The sequence below is a fragment of the Symsagittifera roscoffensis genome, chromosome 3 (genome assembly GCF_963678635.1).
Source record: "Symsagittifera roscoffensis chromosome 3, txSymRosc1.1, whole genome shotgun sequence".
In the NCBI taxonomy this organism is placed as follows: Eukaryota; Metazoa; Xenacoelomorpha; order Acoela; family Convolutidae; genus Symsagittifera; species Symsagittifera roscoffensis.
The window spans coordinates 47,851,207-47,877,614 of NC_087064.1; the positions used below are offsets into that span (position 1 = coordinate 47,851,207).

Below are 26,408 nucleotides of genomic sequence, written 5' to 3' on the forward strand. Positions count from 1 at the left end.
GAAATGCCAAAATCTCAAATGCCAATCCTTTTCATTTTTGGATTTGAACAGGTTACCTTGAGACGGAACGGTTTACCAATCCCAAGTACAACAATTAGTTCACAAGATCATAAACGTCTCTTCTTCAACATACTATCAGCGCTGGGTCTGTTGAACTGCGGGCTGGGAATCACTCTGGATAACTACCAGCAGCACTTTATTATGTTTGCACGATGGGACTTACGACAATGACGACGACCTAGTAGGATCAGTGAAAACACTGATCCTACTAAGTCTGATTCAACGTTCCTCGTAAACAACTCCCTGTATTCCCTTCTCACTGACTGTACCCTCTCTGCTAATGGACTCAAAATCTCAAATGCCAATAGTAATTTTGCGCTTAAAAGCTTTTTTGGAACAGAATTGTCAAACAGCAAAAGAGCCAAAGACTCATATGCTGTTTAACTCGATTTTCGATTCTCAAACGCTTTGACATCAAACCTAAAAAATTTTGTTTGGGGTAAACGCTCATCGAATGTATTTGTTACTTCCAACCGTAAAGTTACAAAGAACGTCCTTCCAAATCCGACTGATGACATCATGTTGCTTGATCTTATTCAGAACTGCAAACATCTGAAATATAAGTTTTCTTGGAATATTTGCAGCCAACAATTTTCCACCTCACATCCCAATCAATGGCTTTGTGAACATTTCAAAATCAGATTCTCCGGTGACACAGTGGATTGTGATTTGCAACAGAAGAAATGTTTTATACTTCGCTGATTGTCTCGGTCTTCCTCTTTTAGCAGTATATCAATCTATTTGAACGATTGAACGAGAAATTTCATCAGGTCACTGAATTGATGACAAATTTTCCCATGAAAGACTCAAAGTCTACCATGTGCGGTCCTTTTTGTATTTTTATTGCATATTCGATTTAAGATAAAAAATTTTAATGGTGATGCTTCTGATATTGTTTACATAAATGATCTTGTTTTGATACGTTTTCTAACCCACATGCTTTCTCATTAACTAACTATTTAATATGACTTCTTTGTACATATTTCAATTTTATTTTGAACACTACATTCTTTTAGTAATTGACATTTTTATTAAATTGTCAAATGAATAGCAATAATCCGAGAAATTAGGTTTCTATAAAAAAAACATTATTGATCTATGAGGGGATATCACTATACCAGCAACTGAGGCCTCCTTTCAGTACAATTTCCGGACGGGTTTCGAAACCACGCCTTTCGGCTGAGAGTCGAGCGCCGTGCGTTTTCCTCTACTCGGACCCCAAGAAAACTTATTCTATCTTCAGTTTTATAGTAACAACTTAGGTACAAGTTTTGACAATATTTATGCACAAAACCTATCGAACATACACAATACTCGAATATACACAAAACTCTGATATGTATACTTGGATTTTGTATACCTCAATGATAATGTTCTCAACAATAATAAATTTTTTTAAACATGGTTTAATTTCATGTACATTTCAAACTAGAGATTATTGCGTTTTAAATATTTTTTTTCCGAAAAGTCTGTCAGCAAGGAAGGAAAGGCTGCTGAAAGAGTGCAGATAGCAAAACTCATATTAAGCCAAACTGCAGTGACAACTTTATTTTTTTCTACAATATGATTTTTTTAAGTTAAAATCATAAATTACTTGGTGACAATTGCAAATAGAAACCAATGCAGATTACATGGGGACTATAAGTTAAAACCTAATACAGGGTGACAGTTAGTATTATTACATGATGACTATAAGTTTTAAATTAACACGTGGTGACGATTTGGATTTTTACATGGTGACCATTGGTTGTCAGATAATACATAGTGACCATTATGATCTATACTTAATGGTCATCCATGTATGACAATTCACCCCGATCCTAATGCACTATATGCATACTACTTATTCAGTTAAAAAGGCATTCTTATCTTAAGGTGTGAAAGAAGTTAGAATAGAAAAGAGTCCGCACGGATCTTGTGTAAACAATTAAAACAATAGCTTTTTATTTTAGTGTAGCATTTCCAATACTACAACCCTCTAGTTGGCGAGGGGGTCGAATCCCTGAGAGGGGGCGTCCAAAACCTCTCTAAATTCGCCCTGAATCGAAGCATGTTTTTTTTTCAGAAAAACTGCGATAGTAAAAGAACAGTACAGTTATAAAACAGACCCTTCATTTAAAACAATTGTATTCCAATATCAACTGGTTTTAAAAACACCTGAAAATTGCACTGAGAACTCATTATCAAAAAATTATCAATAAATTAGTCCAATAATATAACCTCACACGCACGCATTTAATATGAACATTCGATCGAAATAAATTGAAAAATTTACTAAAGTTACTTTTCTTCGACTGAAAGAATTCTAGGCCAAATCTGCAAAAATAGACATGTTTTATTTTTTATCTATATCAAATTATGAAACTAAATTGTTACTTCGAAGCAAACGTGGACGCTAATCAAAGCTTCGATCTAAATTTGAAACGCTCTAGTTTGTTTTCGTTCCCAACTTTGCCGAAGTTTTTCCTCCCAAGAATGGTGCTACCTAAAATTGTGCGACTTAAACTTTGAGAGTTACAGCGTAGAAAGAAACACTAAAATCAAAGTTTTTGAAATCTACTTTGCATTTGTTTCAAAGTGCTACCTTAGATACGACCAAGTTGTGTAAAGTTTTTCCCCTATCATTATTAAACGAATTAGATCATCAATAAAGTATTTCTAAACCAAATTTTGTTTAATTTGTTAAAGATTATATACAGCTTTTTTGGAGTCGAAATTTCTCAATAAAAGTCTAGGCTTCCATCTGTTCGATTACAGCTTTAAGGTATTGTTCGCCCAACTGCGCCTTCTCAAGTTGGTTGATTCTTTCCTTACTTCCCGCCTGATTTTCATATTCCTCCTTGTCCTTCAACTTCTCAATATAGCTCCTCCTTTTCCTGTCGGCTCTGTTTTTGGCATCAGCGGCGTTTGTGATGTCAAACTGCTCCATATCTAAAAAACTGATCGTATCGGGCGGAGCGCTGAGGGTTTCGACTGCTATTCAATTTGCTTGAGGTAAAGTTGCTAACAAAATTTGATTATCTTGTCGAAACATCTGCGACAAAACTAATGTTCCGACAAAGTTTACGTTACACGTATTTGTGCGCGGAATTCTAGAGTAATTATTTCGTGGAAGCCACTTACATTTCGGAACATATGTTAAAAGACTTGTATCTGGGTTCCAGTGATCCACAGACACCAGATTGTGCGCCTACCCAAGGCAAAGTTCGATTTCGTACTGATTCAAAAACAAAAAAAAATATCAAAAAAAAACAAAAAACAAAAAATTCGGCCCTTGTATATCTGGTACGAACTTTGTTTTCGAGCATAGGTTTTTAATTTTTGCTTCGAATTTCTCGAAGCGATATTTCTACTTTTTGGCCGTTTCAGTAGCAACAGTTCATGCACACAGTATCAATTTCTCGGTCGAAGAAAAAAATGCGGCCTGGTTTGATAAATTTTTTGTTCGGCAACTTTTGTGCCCAAATCGGATTTTTCCCATCCGGAATCATCGATTAAAGTTTTTTCTCCTGAAATTTTTTGAATCTACCTACATCTGATATTTCGCTCAATGATCTCAATCTGCTGCACCATCTGAATTAGGGTCTCCGTCACCGTTTTCTCCAAATGAGCAACCACCTTCTCCCCTCTCCTGATGTCATCCGCTCGAATGGAGTAGAGATCCAATAAACCCTCGATAGGCTTACAAACAGTCTCTTCCACCACCCTGTCATAAAACACATCCTTTCCCAAGACCATGCACACTGTTGCAGTTAGCGATGTAAGATCAAACAGATATCAAAAAAACGTACAGATCTTGCCAAAATTCATGACAACATTGGAATCAGATCTAAACTAGTATTTATAATTGGTTATTATTATGATATTTTATCTCTATAAATAATTAAATACTAACCAATCATACTCCATAAAACTAACAACCTATTAATTTGTAAAGTGTTGAAGCTACTTGTAGTTTCAACACCAGAACAATTTGAATTAACTTTAGAATACAGTTGTTCTCATTCTGGAACTAACTCGCGTAAACCGGTGTACACTAGATGTATTGAGACTAGGAGATATATGAGTAGGATTAAGATCGGTATTAGACTAAGAAATTGCACGAATCTATCCGGCCGAAAATAAGATAGCGTGACGAGCAGACGGTGTACCCTATGTGAAATTACTCTATGATTTAACCTAAAGCATAACTCATCTGGTGCGACCAAAACTCTCGAACAAGACCTTAAAAAGCAAATTAGCTTAGAACTAACAAAATAGATTAGAATTAGACAAAAAATTTTCAAAATGTTACCGAACAATAATTTAATTGAAATGTCTCTACGACTCAATAGATCAGAGCCACTATTCCGAACAAAACGAGAACTACCCGGTATTGGAAGAAGACCTCGGACAAATGACGACATACGACTACGAAGAAACTTACCATGGTCGTACGGCAAAAGCCAACACAAACTTTTATATATAGAATTTTTTAATCAATTAATTTAGATTTTCATTTGCAAACATAGAATTCGTGAAGAATTTTTTTCAATGATCATTAAAGGCGCTAAACTTATTATTGTACAATAACGACTGATAAAAACATCTCTAGTCGTTCCCTCCAAACTGCAGTAAAATTTAAAAAGATATTTTGAAAAAATTATTTATTGAAATTAAAAATAAAAATTAGTTAGTATACACACAAATTGTTAGTATATATAAACCATCTCGTTATCTCCAGCTTCATCGCCTAAACATAATAGCAAACCATACAACCACTAACATCCTCCAAATCTAAACTTTTTTATTGATTAAACTTACCTACAACAAGAAAAAATCAAAAAAAAATACAAACTCTTTTTTCATATTAAACTCTAATCAACCTACAGCACTAAATGATGCAGTGAAATTCAAAATCAAAGTAATAAGTTCATCTATAAATTATTTCCCTAAATGTAGTAAAATTAAATAGGATGATAATCGATTTATAGTTTTAGACCCCCACAATGCAGTAAAATTCAATCTTAAAGTAGTAAATTTGTACAGAAAAATGCAGTACTAACCTTCTATATCTTCTATATATATCTTCTGTTCACCCGCACAAGAATACTATCCACAATCGCACAACTCGCCCACGAAGAATTGTTTAAAACAATGAATTCAAGTTTTAAATTTTCACTAACAACAACTCAAACAAGCGATAAGAAGTTTCCAACTTTCCTTTAACCCGGTTGGAATGGAATTATATAATAACCAAACAAACCAACGCAACTAACTAAACACAACAAACCACAAACTACCAGCATGACTAAGAAAAGAACACCTACGGTACCCAAACCGGATTAAACCAGCTTAAAACGTTAGCACAAAACAGGACCCCTTAAAAACCAGCATGAAATCATATCCCCACTCCCGGCCTAACCCACCAGAGAGGACGTCCTGAGCATGCTCTGTAGCCGGCCTTATTCCACCGTGCTACATCCACGCTTTGTGACCACACTATATTTTTGACAAGGGGTACTCAAGGGTGAGTAACTCTTAAAAATAACTGAACTAAAACAAAAACGCTTTTGCGAAAAAAAATTAACCAAAATCATAAATAAAAAATTGAACTAACAAATTTTTATAAAATGTAAATCATAATATACAGTACATAGATCACACATAAACACAAAGACGAGCATCCAATGACTAGACGACCCCATCACACTCAACTTACAGAATGGCTAAACACAACCGACATGCCGCCCACAATCACGACTCAAAAAAGATTTAGAGTACGACTTGACTTTGCAGAAAAGGACTTCATTGAATCAGACCAATGACCACCTCGATGTTCAAGTATACGTACAGACCCGAGTTACAAGGCGTTCCCTCCGAACTCGAGTTTCACGCCATTCCCAATCCAGATCGAAAAATAGTTCTCCACAACCGATCAAGAACAGACGATCATAACAAACCATCTGGAGATTGATTTCGTTGGCGGTCATAGTCTTTGTCGAACGACAGCTAACAACAAAAACTTTTTATCGACGATTCCAACTTCCTGGAGCTTTCTTCTCTAAGAACGAAACAAGAAATGATGCTTGCCAAATACCAAGGATCATCATCCATCCTTCATTACAGATAGAAGATAAAAGATTCAAAACTCTGTAAACCCCGGATGGGTGGAACCAGATCTAAACTATATTTTATTATTGGGTATAAATTAGATTTTTTACCACTATAAAATAGTTAATATTAACCAATCATGATCCATCTTACTAACTACCCACTTATTTGTAAGTGCTGAAATTACTTGTAATTTTAACACCAGAGAGATTTGAATCTAAATCAGAAATTAGTTACCTCTCCAAGAGACTTTTTAGCAATCGCAATAAGCCAGTATACTCTAGATCTATTGAGTATAGCAGAGACTAGTTAAACACCCTGAGACTAGTAGACATAAGAGTAAGATTAGGATCGATATTAGACTAAGAAGTTGCACGAACCTATCCGGCCGAAAATAAGATAGTGTGACGAGCAGACGGTGTACCCTATCCAAAATTACTCTTTGAGTTACACCTCGAACTTAACTCATCTGGTGCGACCAGTGATCATTACTAAAAGGAATCTATAACACATGCGCAATACACACACGAGTAAACCGACAAGCAAGCGTAGCATGCATGTTATTTGCAGGAATTTTTGGAATATTTTCATCAACAATAAATAAAATCCTCTTAGATGCACAGATCAAAGAATACAAAACAAAACTATCAACTAACTTGAACACTTTTGACGAATCAAACAATAATACAATTGCATTACCTACAGCACCACATTTATCAAATCTACATCATAACCATCCGTTATCATTAGTTTCACGAAATTTTAGGAACTTAGCAATCACAAACCCCCCAAACTTAAGACCAAGCCACATACAAAGCCCCATTCAACATATAGAGACAAAACACCCCCAAAATGACGATACATATGAACAAATTATTGAACAGCCCCATACCCCCACTTTTCAATCTCAAAATAATCATTTTTTCAGCCCACGATGAGCAGACAAAATGGATCACTCCATCGATCAAACTCCCACCCTGCCAACATCCAAAATCCAATCCATATTGTCCCACTTTTTGCTTTTCCGCCACCTGATTCACCACAAACTAATACATCATCAGGCATGAATTGTGATACTAACTCTGATATCACAGTTTTTATGTAGAGTTTTTTTTAAATAACCTTCTCCAAAATCTGCTTTCCTTTGCTTTCACTGCTCAATCTGGATTTAAAAATAAACAAGACTGCTCGTATTTGGGCAAAGCCCTGAAAGTTCCGACTGCGTTTTAACGTTTACGGAGCAGTAATAACATAAACCACAAAAAAAATAAAATGAAAAAAAAAATAAAGCGAAAATTTTTTTTTTCTAAAATTTGAAAATTTTTCTTTAAAAATCATCACCCCACACGCCATATAAAGTACAAAACAATAATTTTCGCTCTTGGGAATAAATCAATTATGGCAAATAAGCTTCTTTTAACCAATTTGGAACGATTTCTAAGACGGATTAAATCTCCGCTTACGCGTTTTTAGCGCGAATTATATCGCGCGGTAATTGTCCCAAAATGGTCAAAATGGCAAAAAATGGCAAACTTTAAACCCTCATAACTTTTTACAAAAAATGATCACAGGTAAAATATATTTTCAAATTTAAGCCCAGAACAACAATAGCTTTCGAATGATGTAAAAAAAATTAAATAAATGGCTAGTTAAAAAGTCGAAATTTGTCTGAAGAAAAAAAAACCCACCACGAGCACAAATATTCCGTTACTTTCGTATCGAAAGTCGGAACAAAAAAGAACTGTTCGGCATAATTACCTGTAGAAATAAGGAGTGTTAGAGTGTTTGCGCCAGTGACATTTCTCGGAACAATTCTTGCAGTGGCGAGACTCCGCGGGCTCGTTTGAATCCATCGCTACACACTGATGTTTATCCTCGTCATTTTCAAACGAGCAGTTATCGTGACAAGTTTGCGAGCAGTGCAAACACACGGTCACAAACAAACCTTGAGGCTTGTTTACTTTCTCCTTTTTCTGAACTACCACGTTGTATTCTAGATTTTGCAAAGTGTTTATGTCGTCCTTCATAGCTGCAAGTTGCTCTTTTTCCCGGTTCAAGTTAGCAGAGTCGTAGAGTAGTTTTTGAATAGCCTCTTCGAGTGATAAAATTGCGTTTTCAATCTCCTTAGGGTCCATTTTCCATTCATTCTCAACCAACCTAACCGCTGGTTTTCCTGATTTGGATATATAGTCGACAAAAGCCTCGTAGTTCGTAAATGACAACTCCCACATTGCACGAGAAGTTTCGTTTTGTGTGAAAAGGCAGCTATTTTCAAGTGAAATTTGGCGTTCAAATTCGAGCCCCGAAATGCTGCTCTCTCTGTGCAGTCCAAATGTCGAAATGAGAAATATGTTCCCAATTGCGTTGCGCTCGAACAGTGACGTAACTTGTTTCATCACAGACATGTCGTAACTCGGAATTTCGGCTTTGTTGCCAGGTTGCACGATGCATACTGCATCAATTTTTTCGTACTGGTACTGCTTTAGAAACTAAAAAAAAGATGTCAGTGATCAATGAAATGCAGGTGACCAAAAATAAACAGTGACAGGTCATAAGAACGTGCAATTTCAAACACCAAATAAACGAAAGTTTTTTCAGTATTTTTTTACTTCCTGAAATTTCGAAACATGATGGGTGAATGGAGCTATCTACAAGAATGTAACCACATGAAAATTTAGGCTTCGAATTTAAATACTTCCTTTTTGAAACAGGTTTTAAGATAAATATAATTGATTATAATTACCTATATTGAGCATTTGAAGGATTTATGACCAATTCTAATTGTAATATTTTCCCAGAGACTGTAACTTCTTTCAAAAACTTCTCATTGATTACACTTCCTCCAAAAAGTCTATTAGAGTTTCATGCAGATCCTTTCATGTTAGTTTAAAAATTGCCGCGGACTGTAAATAATTTAATCAATAAACTACAGTGCTGATTTAAATTATCCGGACAAAACGAACAAAACTTGAATTTTCAAACGCGCTTTTCTCAAATTGGGTTAAGATTAGACAAAAAGTGAAGAGGACAAAGGTTGCTTAGAATTTCACCAGAATTAATATGGTGCCATGTTTTCTCCGAAATTCTCAACAAAAATTTTACCCCAAAAATGGGTCATTTTGGCATTTTTTCAATTAATCAAGAAATACGCGGAAACTATTTTGTTAATTGATGAGAAAATTATATCACAGGAAGCCTCTTACACAGCTCAACAGAGTATAAGAAGGGTTAAATCTCCAAAAACCAGTATAAAAGAAAAAAGTTCACTTGATAGTCAATAAATGTGATTTTTACTATATAAAACCCAGAATCTCTGTTAAAAAATATTTTTTAAACAATTTGCGCAAATTTTTGGAGATTTAACCCTTCTAAAACTTTGTTGAGCTGCGTAAGAGGCTTCCTGTGATATAATTTTCTTATCAATTAACAAAGTAGTTTCAGCGTAATTTTTGATTAAATGAAAAAAGCCAAAATGACCCATTTTTGGGGTAAAATTTTTGTTGAGAATTTCGGAGAAAAAATAGCACCATATTAATTCTGGTGAAATTCTAAGCAACTTTTGTCCTCTTCACTTTTTGTCCAATCTCAACCCAATTTGAGAAAAACGCTTTTGAAAATTCAAGCTTTGTTCGTTTTGTCCGGATAATTTAAATCAGCACTGTATAAAAACCTTTAACTAAATTAATATGCTCATGTTTTGGCTGAAAAAAAGGTTTGAAATAGTGGGCATACGGAACAAAGTTTGATGAAAATTAAAATTTTTTTGATTTGAACTGATTTGAAAACCATTAAAATGATTTTTCAAAGTTATACATAAGCCAAAGTTCATGAAAAGCAGGTCGCAATTTATAAGCCAGGACGCAGACCAAAATGGGCTCATTATATATATAACCAACTCGATATATATATATCGCAAAACCGGCTAAAAGTAATCGAACATAAAGGTTATTAAAAAGATATTAATTGAGTTTGTAAAAATCGATTAACCATTGATAACCAAAATTTTTTTCTCAATTTTAGGAAAACAATATAATAAAATAAAGTACAATAAACACAGATGCAAAGCAGAGCTTCGCACCACTTTCATTGCAACAAATTTTTAAAGAAGAACATAAGAAGTCCAAAATTACATTAAACAAGTTAGGAAAACATTAAAAAAAAATTGGGTCTATCAAAATTTTAATTTCCTCAATATGTCTCGATGGAAAATAATTTCAGTCAACTCAGTAACTTGAATATTAAATTAGCAACGGAGCAAATGTTACAAAGGGGCAACAAAGTCGACAAACTTTAAGCAGACACAAGTTGAAGCAAAAAATAAGACTATATGAAAAAGTTTTAAGCCCCCTACATGTAAATATAATGAACAACACTTCCATGTGCAACTACCTTTAAAGTAACTTACACCACAAGAAAAAACAGTTATGTAGCAACTGAGCCAATAATCTTTGAGCAGACACCAGTTGCGACGAAAAAAAATTGATTATATGAAAAGAAAATCGAATCTTTAAAATTCCCCCTGATACTAAAATAAACTACACTAACACTTGAATGAAAGATGCTGCTTACAGCACAAGCGAAAACCGTGATGAGGGCAAATTAGTGGAGTAAACTTGAGCAGACGCTTGAAAGTCCGACAATTCAATTTTAACCAATTTTTTTTTTTCAATTGCATCCACCGAGACTCGAACCCAAGAATGTTGGCTGCAATGTTGGCTCCTAGGCTGACTGGAAAGGATTCAAAATTTAGGGTATAAAATTAAAGAAAAGATTGGTACCGTTGTTAGGGTTCAAAATTAGAAAAAAGATTGGTACAAAGAGCCGAGTAAAAAGAAAAGAAACTGTCATAAAAAATTCTGAGCTGTAATAAATTAATTTTTCTATGAAATGAATAAAATCATAACAATATGTTTTAAACTCGAAAATACGCAACATAATGTGAATAATCTGGAAAAACATTAGCTGAAATCATTCAATTGAAAAAAAACTTTAAAAAAATTCCCAAATTACAGAACTTTCAACACAATAAAAACTCTTAAAATCAATAAAAAATCTATGCTTTGCAAAAAAAGCCCAAAAAGCGTACCAGATAAAACAAACTGCATTTGAAAAATGAAAAATGAGCCGACAGAAACTAGGACGAAATCCACGAATACGAAAACATTTTTTTTCAAGAATTTTAATTCAAAAAGCTATTACCTGAAATGAATTCACTTAAATACTACCTAAAAGATGTTATTCATTTCATTTTTGATAAAATTGAGCAGGTCACAGTCTGCATGTCAGCAGTGGTCAAATTCAAAGTTACCGCACTTATTAAAACAGACCATTTTGTGAACAAAGCTGACAGCGGGAAAAATCTAGTACCCGATTGCAATACCCTTGCTTATCGCTAGGGTAAGTACTAGCGCTGGAAACTGGATGGGAGTAGCTACATCGAAAACAGCATAAGCCTTTTACTCAAATTCAAGTTTCTTGCAAAACAAGTCACACGCTCTCGCTCATATAGTAACTATATCAATTATATTGGGTTTTCATTGATAGTTTCTATGAAGTTCAAACATTTTCGATTATACTTGATTAAAAATTTCAATCTTACTTTTTGTCATGCCAAAAAATTCATTTAAATCGATTATAGCCAAATAATTTTTTCTCGAAATTTAATTTGAAGCTTTCAAACACACTGCAGTGTTTTAAAAACTTGACAGCTGCTTTCAGCTTATCGCACATTTCATCAGATGAAGGGAGATTTTCTTCGGATTAGAAAATGATTACAGTGATTTAATTTTTTTTTTTTAAAACTTTTTTCAGTTTTTCAAGTTTTACTTATTTTTCCGGGATGACCGAAAATGCAAGTCATACAAAAATCATATAAGCAAAAAAGATAATCATACAATTTTTATACAATTTCATAAGTACAGAAAATGCATGAATGGTCTATCGTTAGTGACTTTTCGTAAATGGAAATTGTATGACTAGCATTTTGCCATAAATCAAAAAACTTGATTTTTTAAAAAAATTTAATGTCTCAAAACTTTTGGTGATTTTCGTATCCGAACACAAGTTACAAAATCCTTGTGTTCAGCTACTCAAAATTAGATTCGCCACAGGTTTGAGCGTCTTGCAATTTTAATGCTTTGAAAACGACCTGAATTGTCTTGGCTTTGTTTTACATAAATGATATAATGAAAATATCAGAAATCTAAATGTTGGCAAAAATTTTAAAAGATGGTTTTTTAAAATCGAGTTTTCATTGATCGTGCAATGATTAAGGCATAGAAAAACAAGCCATACAAAACAAATAGGCATCATATTCGTTTTTGAAAAAAGTTATTAGGAGAAACGGAAAACTCAACTTTTATGTATTCATCCATACGGTATGCTTAGAAAGACAAATTTAATTTAAGCATGCAACTTTTTTTGGAAAAATTTTTGAAAAAAAACGTACAAAATTTTAGGCAATTTCTAAATTACTTAGAAAAAAACTTGCTGTCGCCATCAAAAAAACGATAGTCGATGAATTTCTCTGTATGGAAATTGAAAGATAAGCATTAAAAAAAAAAACGTTTTTTTTTCTTTTTATGACAATACACCGACTTATATGCCAAAACAAGAAAAAACTTGTTTTTCAATAAAAAGTTGGAATCCAAAAAATATAAACTTTTTTGTTGTTTACGAAGGTTTTAGGCAGTTAAAACTACTCTCTGACAAACTGCAACTGAGTGGCCAAACGACCCTTTCATAAGAACTTTCTGCTTTTTTTATCTGGCTACATCCTTTCACAAAAATTTCCCTTTAACACACACAATTTTTCAGGAGTTTTTACAGATAAGATCCCAAAAACATGATTTTTTTATTTCATCGATTGAAAACTTAAAATTGCAGTTTCTCTTTGTAAAATTGACAACAATCAATAATTATATTCATTAAACTTAAAATAATATTCAAAATAACAATTAACCTTATTTGATTATTGAATACTTGAGAAAAATGAAATGGTAAAAAATCGTTCTTCAAATATGGCTCTGATTGCACTCTAGAAAAATCTAATGAATCTAACTCACCAGTGGATTAAGGGGGGCTGGTTGGCGGACGCCCCTTTCTCCTCATGGGTTCGAACCCCTGGCGACCCAAAGGGTCCCTCTTTGTACTTTTTCAGATATCCAATTTTGGCTGACGGACCCAAAAATTAATATTAAGGCTCCTTCGGCGCCAACATATGCTAATTTTGAGGGGGAAGCGCGCGCCGAAGAAACTAAAATTTTTTTCCAAAAAGCAGCGCAGAAAATTTGGTCAAATTGGGTCTTTATAATGATTTTGAGAGCTCGAAAAACAGTTTGGTCAACCCAAAAAAAAGTTTGATAAAATTTTGACATTTAAAAAAAATCTGCTATCCCCCTGAGAAAATCTTAGATCTGCCCCTGATCTAACTCGTCTGCAAACATCTGATTATATCATTTTTTCAATAAAATTTCAAATGTGCTTTATGTTGTGCGGCCCAAAATTATCAAATGGTTAATTTCCACCAATCAGATACAAGCATTGTTTTTCAAATCTCAAAACTTGTAGCAAAAAAAGGTCCTGGGTCGTTTAACAGAAAAGACCCCTTTTCAGGCAGCTAACCGTTATCAAGTCATTTCCCAGAGACTGATGCGTGATTGGAGGAGTGTCGATTATGGTGTAGGGATGGCCCTCTTCTGTGACGTATGTGTTTGCCGAAATCCATGAAGTATCACAGTTGCCAGCATTTTTGGCTCCAGGGTACATGGAATGTTGGTTTTGGGTCTTCACTTCAAATCTGTAGTAGTCAGTGTACCTGATAAAAAAACATCATAGTAACATATGTCGATAGTGAAGCGCTTTAGGTTACGATTTACTTGGTTATAGTCATCCTGAATTATGATAATAACATTAAACAAGACTGCTCGTATCAGGGCAAAGCCCTGAATGTTCTGACTGCCCATTTGGAACAGGATCTAAACTGGAATTTATTATTGGTTATTATTATGATATTTTATTATTACGATATAAAATATTGAATACTAACCAATCATACTCCATCAACTATCAACCCACTTATTTGTAAGTGCTAAAACTACTTGTAGTTTCAGCACCTTAGCAATTTGAATTAAACTTAGAATACAGTTGCTTTCTCCAGAAACACGGACTCTCATAAACCAGTATACAGTAGATATATTGAGACTAGGAGATATAGGAGTAAGATTAAGATTGGTATTAGACTAAGAACTTGCACGAATCTATCCGGCCAAAAATAAGATAGCGTGACGAAGAGACGATATACCTTATCTGAAGTTACTTTAAGAGTATTACGAAAGGGCCATAACTTATCTGTTACGACCAAAAGTCTCGAACAAGACCTTAACAAACTTAGGTTAGGAAACATTAACCAAAACATTAAATTAATTAGACAATTTCAACATTACAAAAATGTTATATGACATAAATTTAGTAGAAATGTCTCTACGACTCAATTAATCATCGCCATTTTTCCGAACGATACGAGAAATATCTGGTTTTGCAAGAAGAACTCGGACAAGGCACAATATACGATTAAAAAGAAGCCTACCAATCAATTTCATGATCGTACGACGAAAACCAGAACAAACTTTTGTATTTAGAAAACTTCCAGCAGTAAGTTCAAATTTTCATTTACTGATTTAAAATTTTGAAGGAAATCATCAATAACTTTCATGGCGCTAAATTTAATGGTTATACAATAACGACTGATAAAAATAAAACTAGCGGTTCCCCTCCAACATCTGCAGTAATTTAAAAGATCTTGTTTAAAAACATTTATTGATAAAAAAAATACAAAAATTAGTTAGTATGAAGCATAATTATTAGTTTTAATAATTAAAATAAATCATCCCTTCATCTCAGCTTCACCATCTAAAACATGACAGCGAATATCAAAATTAACATCATCCAAACTGAAACAATAACCCTTTCTGAACTTAAACTTTCAACTAAAAATTATCAAGTCCTATCCTTGTTTTCAATTAAATTAGTTTCATTAAAATATCACATCATATAGGCTTCCCATGGATTTTAAAATTAAAGTAAATTCAAACTTTTAAATATCTGATCATCAAGGCTTATCCTTGGATCAAATAGACAATTTTGTTCTCCCCCTCCCAAAATTAATTAGTGTATGACGACCTCAAACGTCGCTTCACTACCCAACCTTCATTGACGACCCAGGATCAATAGACATTTTTAAAAAGAACTTACCATTCTAATAAGGACGAACAGTGAAGAACTGCAGTTACTAATCCTTCACTTGATTCCCCCTCTTAAATGACCCATGCAAAAACACTTAAACTTAGTAAGTCATAAAATAAAATCTAACGAGATACTTGCGTTCTAATTATACCTGTGGATTGATTTACTATTCTCCAACCCTTGATCACAAATCACAACCCCGAAGTAAGATTAGGTAAGCCTATCTTAACTTAGAATTATTCACGAGAAAGTAAAAATCATTCTTACGAATCGATATAAGCTTTTCTCTCCAACCCGACAATTGATGACCCAAGCTAAGCTAACCAAAAAAAACGTAAGAACTAACTATTTAAGAAACTAAAAATCACTAATCCTAATATTTCAATCATCATTCTAAACCTTATGTCATGAGACAATTTAGGAAACAAATAAACAATTGTATTGCACAACTGTATAATCAATGACGAAAGATACGAGCTCGTAATCACACAAAACAGACAAACAATAGGATATATCACAACAAAAAAACAAACACTGAGAAAGAAAACTGTTAGCAAACAAAAACAAATTATTAGAAAACGATATTCAAAACGAAGAAACGCAGTCTCAGAATCAGAAACAAGCTCAATACAAGAACTTCACATTCTAAAAGAATCAATAAATAAAAATCATCAAACTGACGATCAAAATTTTTTTTCTGACTCAGAAATCACATCAACAGCATCGATACATAGAAAACGCTGAATAAAAAAGTCGTACACAAACAAGCCAATACGTTTGTATAATTAGAATCAACCAATAAGATACATTGAAAATTACATATTAACAGTAATAAAACACAAAAAAGATTCAAAATGAACAAAACCCCGAAGAAAACCCCATACTCCCATTTTTAATACATCCACAAGCTGAAGCTCGATGACAAGTACAATTTTGTCAGAATTTAATCGTAAAATTATTCGAAAAAGGAGATAGCCCATGTACAAAAGTATCTCGCGAAGTAAAATTAAAACTTCTTGACCACTATCTCAAAAGCAGTGTAATATTACATCACGTGGCGGAATATACACAAAAGAAATCGGTTCACCAAACTCATTTCATGACGAATATTTAATTCAAATAGATGACGTAGATATTGAATTTTTAAAATTTTTTACAGAATACATAAATATACAACACCAAAACTCAATAAAAGCAAATTCGCTATTCAAAAACGATGTATCTTCACTAATTTTTGACTTTTTATCTATAGTAGAATCAAAAGAACCACAAGGTTATTCACCAACTCGAACATCTCTACATTCAACCGTAAGACAAGAAATCAATATATTAAATGCAATCCGTAAAAATTTGACTAGTATAACACAAAATGTTAAACACGATCTACGAAAAATCTCAGCATGGTTCATAATTGATTATTTTCCTCATAATATTGACTTCATAGCACTAGCAAGAAAAAGTTTTAGACCACAATATAACACAAAAAGTTAAATACGATTTACAAAAAATCTCAGCATGGTTTAATTGATTATTTTGCTCATATTATTGACCTCATAAACATTTTTAGACAACAGAACACAGATGTCGAAACTATACTAGCAGAAGAGAGAGATTATTTTCGTGACCCTGAATAGTTTCACGACTTTTTTTATTATTATACCAACAGATATATCAAGTCAAGCACTTATCACAATCTCTATTCACAAAGATAATGTTAAAGTATACCCACTTACAATTGACGCAAGACCTTTAAACTATAATACATTTTTTCCTGATAGAGCAGGAAAAAATAGTTTAAACTCCACTTTCATTGATCAAGGCAATTTGAATGGAACAAGAAATCTTACAAAACAAGATATTCAAACTCCATCACATTTCGTAAAAGAAGAAATAGTTGTAACAATAACAAAAAATGCACAACAAATTATTTCACCTATTCACCCAACCTTACAACTCCAAAATCAAAAAATCCAATATTACCACAAACAACCATACAATCTACGGTAAAATCCTCTGATGCTCCAAAAGTTTCACAAATGCGTTACCAAACATTTCGACCAATAACAAAATCATCACAAAAACAAACAACATCGCATTGAAATATATTCGCAGAACGTAATTATAACTATGTACACAAATCAAAAGCACCAAAAACTTCTAACATGAGTACTCAGACTTATTCATATTCCCAAAGACACAATATACCACAACGAACTTCAAGCTCAGTATTTTTCAAGGATCAACCACGATCTACACAAGATCAAACTGAATATTACACATTTTTTCAACAAAATAAAAATAACAGAAACAAACACTATAATACAAATCAATCCTCTTATTATACAACTCATTATTCCCCATCAGAAGATGAGGAGTCGTATAATTAAAATAATCAACGATTCTTTACAAATTAATTACTTCAGTCTTACAACATTGATCAACCAGATAATTTTGAACCATATACACGAAATGAGCAGGCAAGACAACCAGGAAATAATCCAACGCCGTACAATAATTTTTTTCAATCACAAAACTCAGTCAATGCACAATCTTACCAACCAACTCAAATGGATAGAGTACTTACAACAACATGAAAAAACAAAAAGTCAACTTACAAACCTTTCTCAAATACCAAATGCCGCAGCACCACTACAAATGACTATGAGTCTATACCTAATGGGTTGATCCTCAATATCATCAAACAAGCCACTAATAGTATTTTTTTGGATACAGATCCTGGACACTCTGTAGAAGATTATTTAAACGCAAACACAACAAATTTAATTTTAAATATAGGACCATGAACCAGTAAATACGCCATTTCATCAAAATTGGATACATAGATCACAGCCTTAATGCAGACCACACTTGATGGTGCAGCCCAAAAGTGGTTTTCAGTTCTACCAATATATATCAAATCAGATTGGAAAAGATTCACACAAGAATTTTTTCAAAAATGTTTGATTCTGAAAGAAACAAACAACATCGAAGAGTTTTATGCAACGAAAGTCGAATCAATAAAACAACTTGCAGTAAGAAACGAAACACGAGTCCTAAAAAGATGTATGCAAGATTATAAAAATACAAAGAAGTTAGAAAGCTTAATGATGACTCTAACACCTCAATTACGACAAGAAGCAAAAAAAGAGAGCATCACATCATTTCTCAACCCGAGAAGCAGATTTAGACTTTCGAAATCTAGTAGAAAAAGCACAAATCACAATAAAATTGGAAGAAACATAAAATCTAAAGCTACAATATGTAAACAACATCCAAGTCACTACTTCACAAATGAACAATATTCATGACTCCGATACAGAGCTATCTGAGAAATTCACTGAAATCTTGAACATCTACGAGAAAAAGCGTAATTTTAACGGTAAACCATCATTCAAAAAATGATGCATTTATTGCCGACAATACTGACACGGCATTGCTGAATGTAGACAAAATCAAAATTATAATCAAAATAAAACACAAAAGCACAGAGAACCAAAAAAAATTGATCAATACATGAAAAAAGATCAAAGTCTACCAAACAAAAATATCCATAGTAGTAATAGTTGAGGGAAACCACTTCCAAATAACTCTAATTACTCTAGACAACAATCACTTTATAGATCTAACTATCGAAGACGATCTCCAGATCAAAGAAATTACCGAAACTTTTCACAAAAAAGATACAGTCGATCAAACAGTCGAAAAAATCAGTATCGAAATAATTATTCGCGATCAAATTCAAACAGAACCAACTGTTCGTTTGATAAAAACCAGTTCTCATTCAAATTCTCGAAATAGATACTATGCAAATGATCGACCCAGAAACTCTCCATATAAAAGAAATTTCAGAAGTTAGTTTTCCCCAACGATAGAATTAGAAATTGTTCTATGATAGAAACAATCAATATCAAAATAACAGATCACGAGATTTTTCAAACAATAGATCAAACTATCAAAGATCAAAATATAGTAATCATCACAATAGGTCGCGCTATAATTCACAAAACAGAAAATTAATTTATCAAAACAGACAGAGAAATTTTTCCCAATCACCACATAGGAATAACACACAATATCAAAATTCACAACAACACTATAGAAGTAGAACACCTAAACATCAAAGACAAATAAATCAAATACAATCCACTAAAGAGATTCAACCAGACCCCCGGTATTGATAATAGAGAAAGCACAGAATTGAAATTAGACCACATAAGTTGTGAAACCACAGACAGTCAAAGCGAAACAGACAACGCAATTTCATTTAACATGATTCAAGTTGAAAATGACTAGGAACCAATTAATTACGAACAACCGATAGAATCGCCTTACTACCAGAATCATGATTACTTTCCCCTAAATTACTTTGAAAGACCTATGAACAACAACAAAACAATAGATGACATAGTAGAGGAAATTACAGAAGAAAAACCTACAGATTTTTTAAGCACAAATCACATTTATCAAAAAGTATGAATGGAAACGCAATCACCTAAAGAAAAAAATTGGACATTCCCACTCCAATCAGAAAGCCCAAAAAGCAAAGATTTTCAAACACCAAACCTTGAAATTGATTTTCTAATAGATTTCGGATCGGAATCAAACAGCTTCAACATTCCCACTTGGAATGAAATAAAAGTTTTACGTCCAAAATAATACCTTGTAAAACAACAAGTAGACTAGCAACAGCACAAGAATCAAGCTTAACAAACTGTGGAAAAATCCAACTCTTCGTTGTTCCCACTCGAACAATGGAACAAAATAAACTATTAAGGAAACCTTTTAAACAAATTTTCCATATCACAGACATAAAATACAAAATCATCGGATCCCATTTTTTACCAAATATATCCCAAATTTAAATATATTAAACAGCAGAACACATATAAAAGACAAAAACACAAGAATGAAAAGAACAGCTCCAACAAGCAACCACCATTTGTTTTCCAAATTCTACCCCATATACAACCAAGAACGGAAGCACCTGAAAACACTAGCAGGCTATGTATACAATACAACTTTTCAATCAAACAAGTTCATCAATACGATAAAGAACAAAATAAACTTTATGTCTGACCTTGATTTCAGACCAATTCATAAATTTTTCCGAGTAACAATCTCATCTAACAAATACATGAAAAATTTAAACTCAGATAGATTTTTCTTACATGTATAAACAACTCTCCATACAAAATAACCTGATCTTTTGGACTCCTACGTTATTGTGAAACTAATGCAACAACTTCTCCCACAAAAGAAGTAGCATATAGAGTAAAAAACATTTTACAACTACTAGATATATGCCAATCAACAATTCCTAACAAAGAACTATCGATAAATATTATAATAAGCAATGAAAAACGCAACACAGATTATTTCACGGAAACAAGATTCTTTAAACCTACATTGTAAATATCAAAAAACACAGCAGAACAAAAAAAATCCTTACAATGTTCAAATTTCAATACTCTCAAATAACACAAAAAAGAGTTTGACCAATTAGCCGATTTAATATTGAAATACCTAGAAGTTTGCGCAACATCTAAAATTAATGTTGAAAAGTAAATTCACCACTACATTTACCTCTAAAACTTGATGCAATTTTCAAAAAACAACGAGCGAGTAAAGTTCCAATCCACTTACAAGACAAAGTTAACAGAATACTGGTTATATTAGAACAATATGATATAATTTTCCCAGTAAATAAAGAAAAACAGCCAAAAGGCAACTCATTTATAAACCCCGTTATCTTTCTAGCAAAAGGACAATCTTTTAAAATGGTTTTGGAATCAAGATATCTCAATTCACTCATTGTTGAATCTAAATGTAACTGGCCTATTGAACCATTTCAAGTTACTCTCACAAAGATAAACGGTAAATACTTCACAACAGCAGATATGAATAGCGCTTGTAATCAAATGCCACTAGATGAACAATCACGACAATTAACACGATTCGTTATCGGAAATCAACAATACTAGTTCAATAGACTGTTCTGTGGAATCTCCATAGGACCAGCAGCATTCTCAGCGTTTATGAGTAAAATTTTTCGACCACTAAAACTTAACAAAAAAGCAATGACAAATTTAGTCGATGTTTTCATGCAATCACAAACAAAAGACGAAATTTTCATTGACTTAGAAAAATATCATCAGTTATTAGTAAAAAAAATGACGAAAGTAGCCCCGGATAAATCATAATTTTTCCTAACCCGTGTGAAATTTCTTGGACATGTAATTGAAAGAAACACTGTAACTCCACTAAAATCATGCATAGACGCAATTCAAAAACTCTAACCTCGTTCCAAGAAAAAGAAAACACAAAATTTTTTTGGTAGGCTAAATTACAAATAAATACGCATATAAAATGCAGTTATACTTGAAATCATTCTATAACATTCTTAGACAACAAAACAATTTTGAGTGGACATCAAAACATCAAACATGATTTGAAGAAATAAAAAATCTTCTCACTGAACAAATTTCAAACACAATCCAAGATCCAGATCAACCATTTTATGCTATGTGCGATGCCTCTAACTTTGGCATCGAAGCAGCATTATCACAGTCTCACAACGGAACAAATAAAATAAACCTCATTTCAGCGAGTTCAAGACTATTTACACAAGCTGAACTTAGACTCTCTACACTTTTGAGAGAATGCACAGCCATAATATACACCCTCACAGATTATGAATTTCTAATACTCGGATCGAAACATCCAACAGTTTTATTTACAGACTATAAACCCATATCTTTTCTTTTCACACAGAAATCAAATCCAAACCCATGAGTTGGAAGATTTAAATTAAATTTAACGAAATTCCCAAACCTACATATAATTTGGACAGCAGGAAAAAACCTTGCTTTACCTGATATTCTCAGTAGAAATACACCACCTGAATTATTAACAAGGAAAACAACAGTAGAAATACCACAAAGTATTAAGTTTTTCCTTGCAAAATATGAAACTTCACCACAATTAGAATGCAAATAGGCAGTAAAAACTGACATTGATCAATCACAAATAAAGCACTTACAACAATTTTCATTATAATTAGATTGTCAAAACAATCACTATGAAGTAGAACCGTTAGGTAAATTTATATTTAAACCAATACATTTCATCATGCATTAAAAACAATACACAACAAAACCAATCAGACAACAACCGTACCAAACAGACCTATTCCCTTTAATCGAAAAAGAAAACTTAACTGATAATGTAAGCTTATAAGGCCACCAAGCAATGATTCAAATTACACAATAAACCAAGTCTTTAACATCCATGAACCTCTAGATACCATACCTCTATTAAAAATAGAGATTGAAAAAATTTTCGTTCCAAACACAGAAAAATTAACACTAGAGTTACTAAAGAAATATCAAAATTTTGACCCCTTTATTAGACAATTGAAATCTTGGCACAAGTATAAACCCAAACCAATTAAAGCCGATATTACAATTCTAGGAAATAAAACACTTCTTAGATATTTCCGTAAATTCAATAACACTTCCATAAATGAAAATACAGATGTTCTAGAATACCAAACACCTGATCTCAAACCTTGCCTACATTTAACTATGATGCATATAGCTTTTCATACTTCACATTCATTACACACTAAAGGACGTTCAGGATCAGAAAAATGATACTCAAATTTTCTTCAAAATGTTTATTTTCCAAATGCACCAATTTGGAATAAAACTTTTTGCAACGATTGCATCACATGCCAATTAAATAAACCATATCAAAAACAAATTGCAGAAAAGCAAGATTTTAAAGGACAAAGTCTATATTTTAACCGCAGAATTTCATTCGATACAAAAGGACCAATATCACCATTCTCAGAAGGAAACTCATAAATAATGGTCATAATCGACGCATTTAAAAACTACGTAGCACTTAATCCAGTGCCCCATTGTAATGCTCATTATGAATATACAACACTTTATGAACACTGGACAGCAAAACTCGGTTTACCCGAAATCCTTGTTACAGACAACGGCACTGATTTCATAAACAACGAAATAATCACACTATGCAACTTGAAAATTATTAAACATAAACTATGTACATCTCATGCTCCTTAGACTAATGGAATAGTCGAAGGAATGAACCGTTCATTGCAGGAATATCTCAGATGTATCATAAACGGAAATGATACACAATGTACTGATTTGTCAACAGATGTAAAATATTCCCCTTATCTGATCATTCACAAATAACAACTACTTTAGGATTACCACCTATTAGATGGTTTCAAATAAAAAAACCGAAAACCAATAATGTTTACAGCAAAATTTTCAAGAGAACACACAATGTTATTGCCAACCCACAAAAAAACACACAAGGTTATTGACAACCCACATACCCACGATGAAGATTACTTAAATCATCCACAATTTAAAAAGATAGCTTCTGGTACACACACCGAATGGATTTTAAACAGAGATAGAAAAATATAACGAAATTTATCAAAAAGTAGCAAGAAAATTAATACAAAGACAAAATATTAATTCCCAAATAAAATCTCGATTCACACCAGCTACAAACTTAATAATGGGAAAATACGTTTTTATTCCAAATTTTACAACACAAAAAGGATTTTCTAAAAATGTACAACCACTCCAAAAAAGACTATACCAAATAATTGATAAACCCACTGATGTAACATACAAATTATAGATTCAGACAAAAAAGAAATTGTTCAACACCGAAACAATTTTTTAGCTTACTATCCTATTGAATACGCTCTTCACGAGCTCTCTCAAATATACTCCTTTACAGGACTTAAAGTTGTTCATGATAACCCTGATAACAATCAAAATCAAAACACTAATGCAAACTATAATCAAAAACCAATAAAACACAAAAATAAAAAGGAAACTAGCCAACAAAAATCTCAAGATTTGGACAAAAAAAGATACTTCAAAAAGAAAGGAAAAAATGAAAACTAGAAGAAACAGTTTTACCACAAGAACAAAAAGAAAAAACTCAACGTAGACATTCTTCACGACTTCGAAATCAGCCACGAAAAGACTATAAAATATTCTTTCCACAATATAAAATATTAAAGAAAATTGAATTTCTTATTAAATATCATTTTCATCTCTCAAAGTATCTTAAAAAGACCTTGTTTCCAATTTCTCATTTTTAATGCTGAAAGCATTCGAACAAACTAGTTCAGTTTCAACCAATCAGAAATTTTCCGAATCATCACTTCATTTTTGACACGACTTCTTTAGCCGACAATTAATAACCTTCATGCGTATCCGGGTCAAAAAAAGCAATCAGCCCAAAATTGACAACTGAAATAAACAAATCTCAATATCACAACCCTCCCCTATCAAATAGAATAAAGATCAACAATATTGTCCCAACTTAGACCTCAAAACTCCCTCAAGAAAAAATATTAAATAGCCCAAAGATCGAAATAGACATGATCGTTTAGTCTAAAGTACGAATAACTCTTAGATGCCCCCGATAATCCAATAAATAAAAACAAGACTAGGAAGCTCCTTATTGAAACTTCCCCTCACCAAAAGTTGCTGAAATCCAATCCACTTGTCAAAAAACTAATAAATAATCCAACCACACTCGAATCTGCCCTCAAAAATAAAAACTAATTTGACAAAACGAATCATTTCTTCAATGCTTCTTCCTCAAAAAGTCAACAATATTCAACAAATCCTTCTAACTTTTTTTCAAAAATTTCAATTTTTTTTCAAACTTTGTAAAATCTCCATAGCTGACACCCTAGAAGTCTTCATCCTCCTCCTATTAAACCTTGCAGTTTTTTCATAATTTTGCATTCCCTAGCTCAAGTCTACATTATTATTGCAAAAATTCTTGATCACCTCCTAAGGTACGATATTTTAAAAACTCTCTAAATGTTACGATATCTATTCATTAAAACACGTTTTTTTTCGACATTTCTAAACACATTTCTAAAACACATTCAATTTTTCTTACATTTTTAACATCCCGAGTTATGACAAAATGCAAATGTGTAAGAAAAGCAATAACAACTTTTGCCTTAGTAACAATACTTTTGATTCTTTTCATCAAAGAATATTACAATAAACATAAAACTTCTTCAAAAATAGATAATTTTTTCAATATCTTCCAAAATTGCTAGTCAACAACCCCCACACCAGTCCCCACCAACAACATCCCAAGAACCTTCATCAACACCAACAAATCGTCAAACAACTAATCCTCAATCATCAAGACGCATTTCTTTTCAAGACAACCCATATACATTTGAAGAAAGACACGCACGATTGTCAGAACCACTAGAATCAGTAATTCGCCAAGCACGTCTAAGTGAACCATAATACGAGCCAGTCTATAATATTTACCCCTCTGTAACAAGACACTAACAGAGCAGGACACCTGAGCCAAATTCAAAAAACTTTCGAAATAAATAGACAGATTATACATCCAAGACGAAATAGAAATCTTCAAACCCCCAGAGTTCAATTCAACATACCTCAGTCACCAATAGCAAGCAAACCCTCTAGACCTCTCCAATAGCACAGTCCAAAGTACTCGCCTAAGCGCATCACCACAAAATACCCCAAATAACCATCAGATTAGTTAGGTTCAACCCAACACTCGAACAGATTCGTGCAAATCCTTTTAAAACTCCAGCTTTTACAGAACATCTCCCATATTGGATGACACAATTCTCAGAAACGTATCATCTGACGCCTCATTGTCACTACATTTTCACTTTTCTCAACCCCTTCCTTAGGTCAAACCTCAACAACACCATTTCCTCCAATTTTTCCTACAAATCTCGACGCTAGATATCGAGAACATTCAATAAACAACATACCCCTAAGACATTGTTAGAACCTAAAACATTCGTAGCACCCCCTCCATTGTTTGGTCAACACCACGATAGTAATAGACTACACAACTTGGCACTAAGTAGATTACAATATCGACACGATATTCACAAAGATATACAAGAACATAACATACCAATACTTACACAGGATAAC

At 33.0% G+C, this 26,408-nt stretch overlaps 1 protein-coding gene across 2 annotated transcripts in view; it reads right to left on the minus strand.

Annotated features, from left to right (window-relative positions):
* Positions 1-2,296: 2,296 nt before the first annotated feature.
* LOC134842412 (uncharacterized) overlaps positions 2,297-26,408 on the minus strand; it is an 83,010-nt gene continuing 58,898 nt past the window's right edge. The window contains exons 1-5 of one of the 2 annotated variants that reach the window (XM_063858736.1): positions 14,201-14,295; positions 13,777-13,969; positions 7,912-8,642; positions 3,594-3,766; positions 2,297-2,991 (exon numbers count right to left, since the gene is read on the minus strand). In XM_063858736.1, coding sequence (XP_063714806.1) covers positions 2,792-2,991; positions 3,594-3,766; positions 7,912-8,642; positions 13,777-13,969; positions 14,201-14,214 — 1,311 coding nt within the window. In that variant the 5' untranslated portion in view covers positions 14,215-14,295 and the 3' untranslated portion in view covers positions 2,297-2,791. Of the gene's footprint in view, positions 2,992-3,593; positions 3,767-7,911; positions 8,643-13,776; positions 13,970-14,200; positions 14,296-26,408 lie in introns of those variants that run through there. The other variant, XM_063858738.1, reaches the window with a different exon arrangement.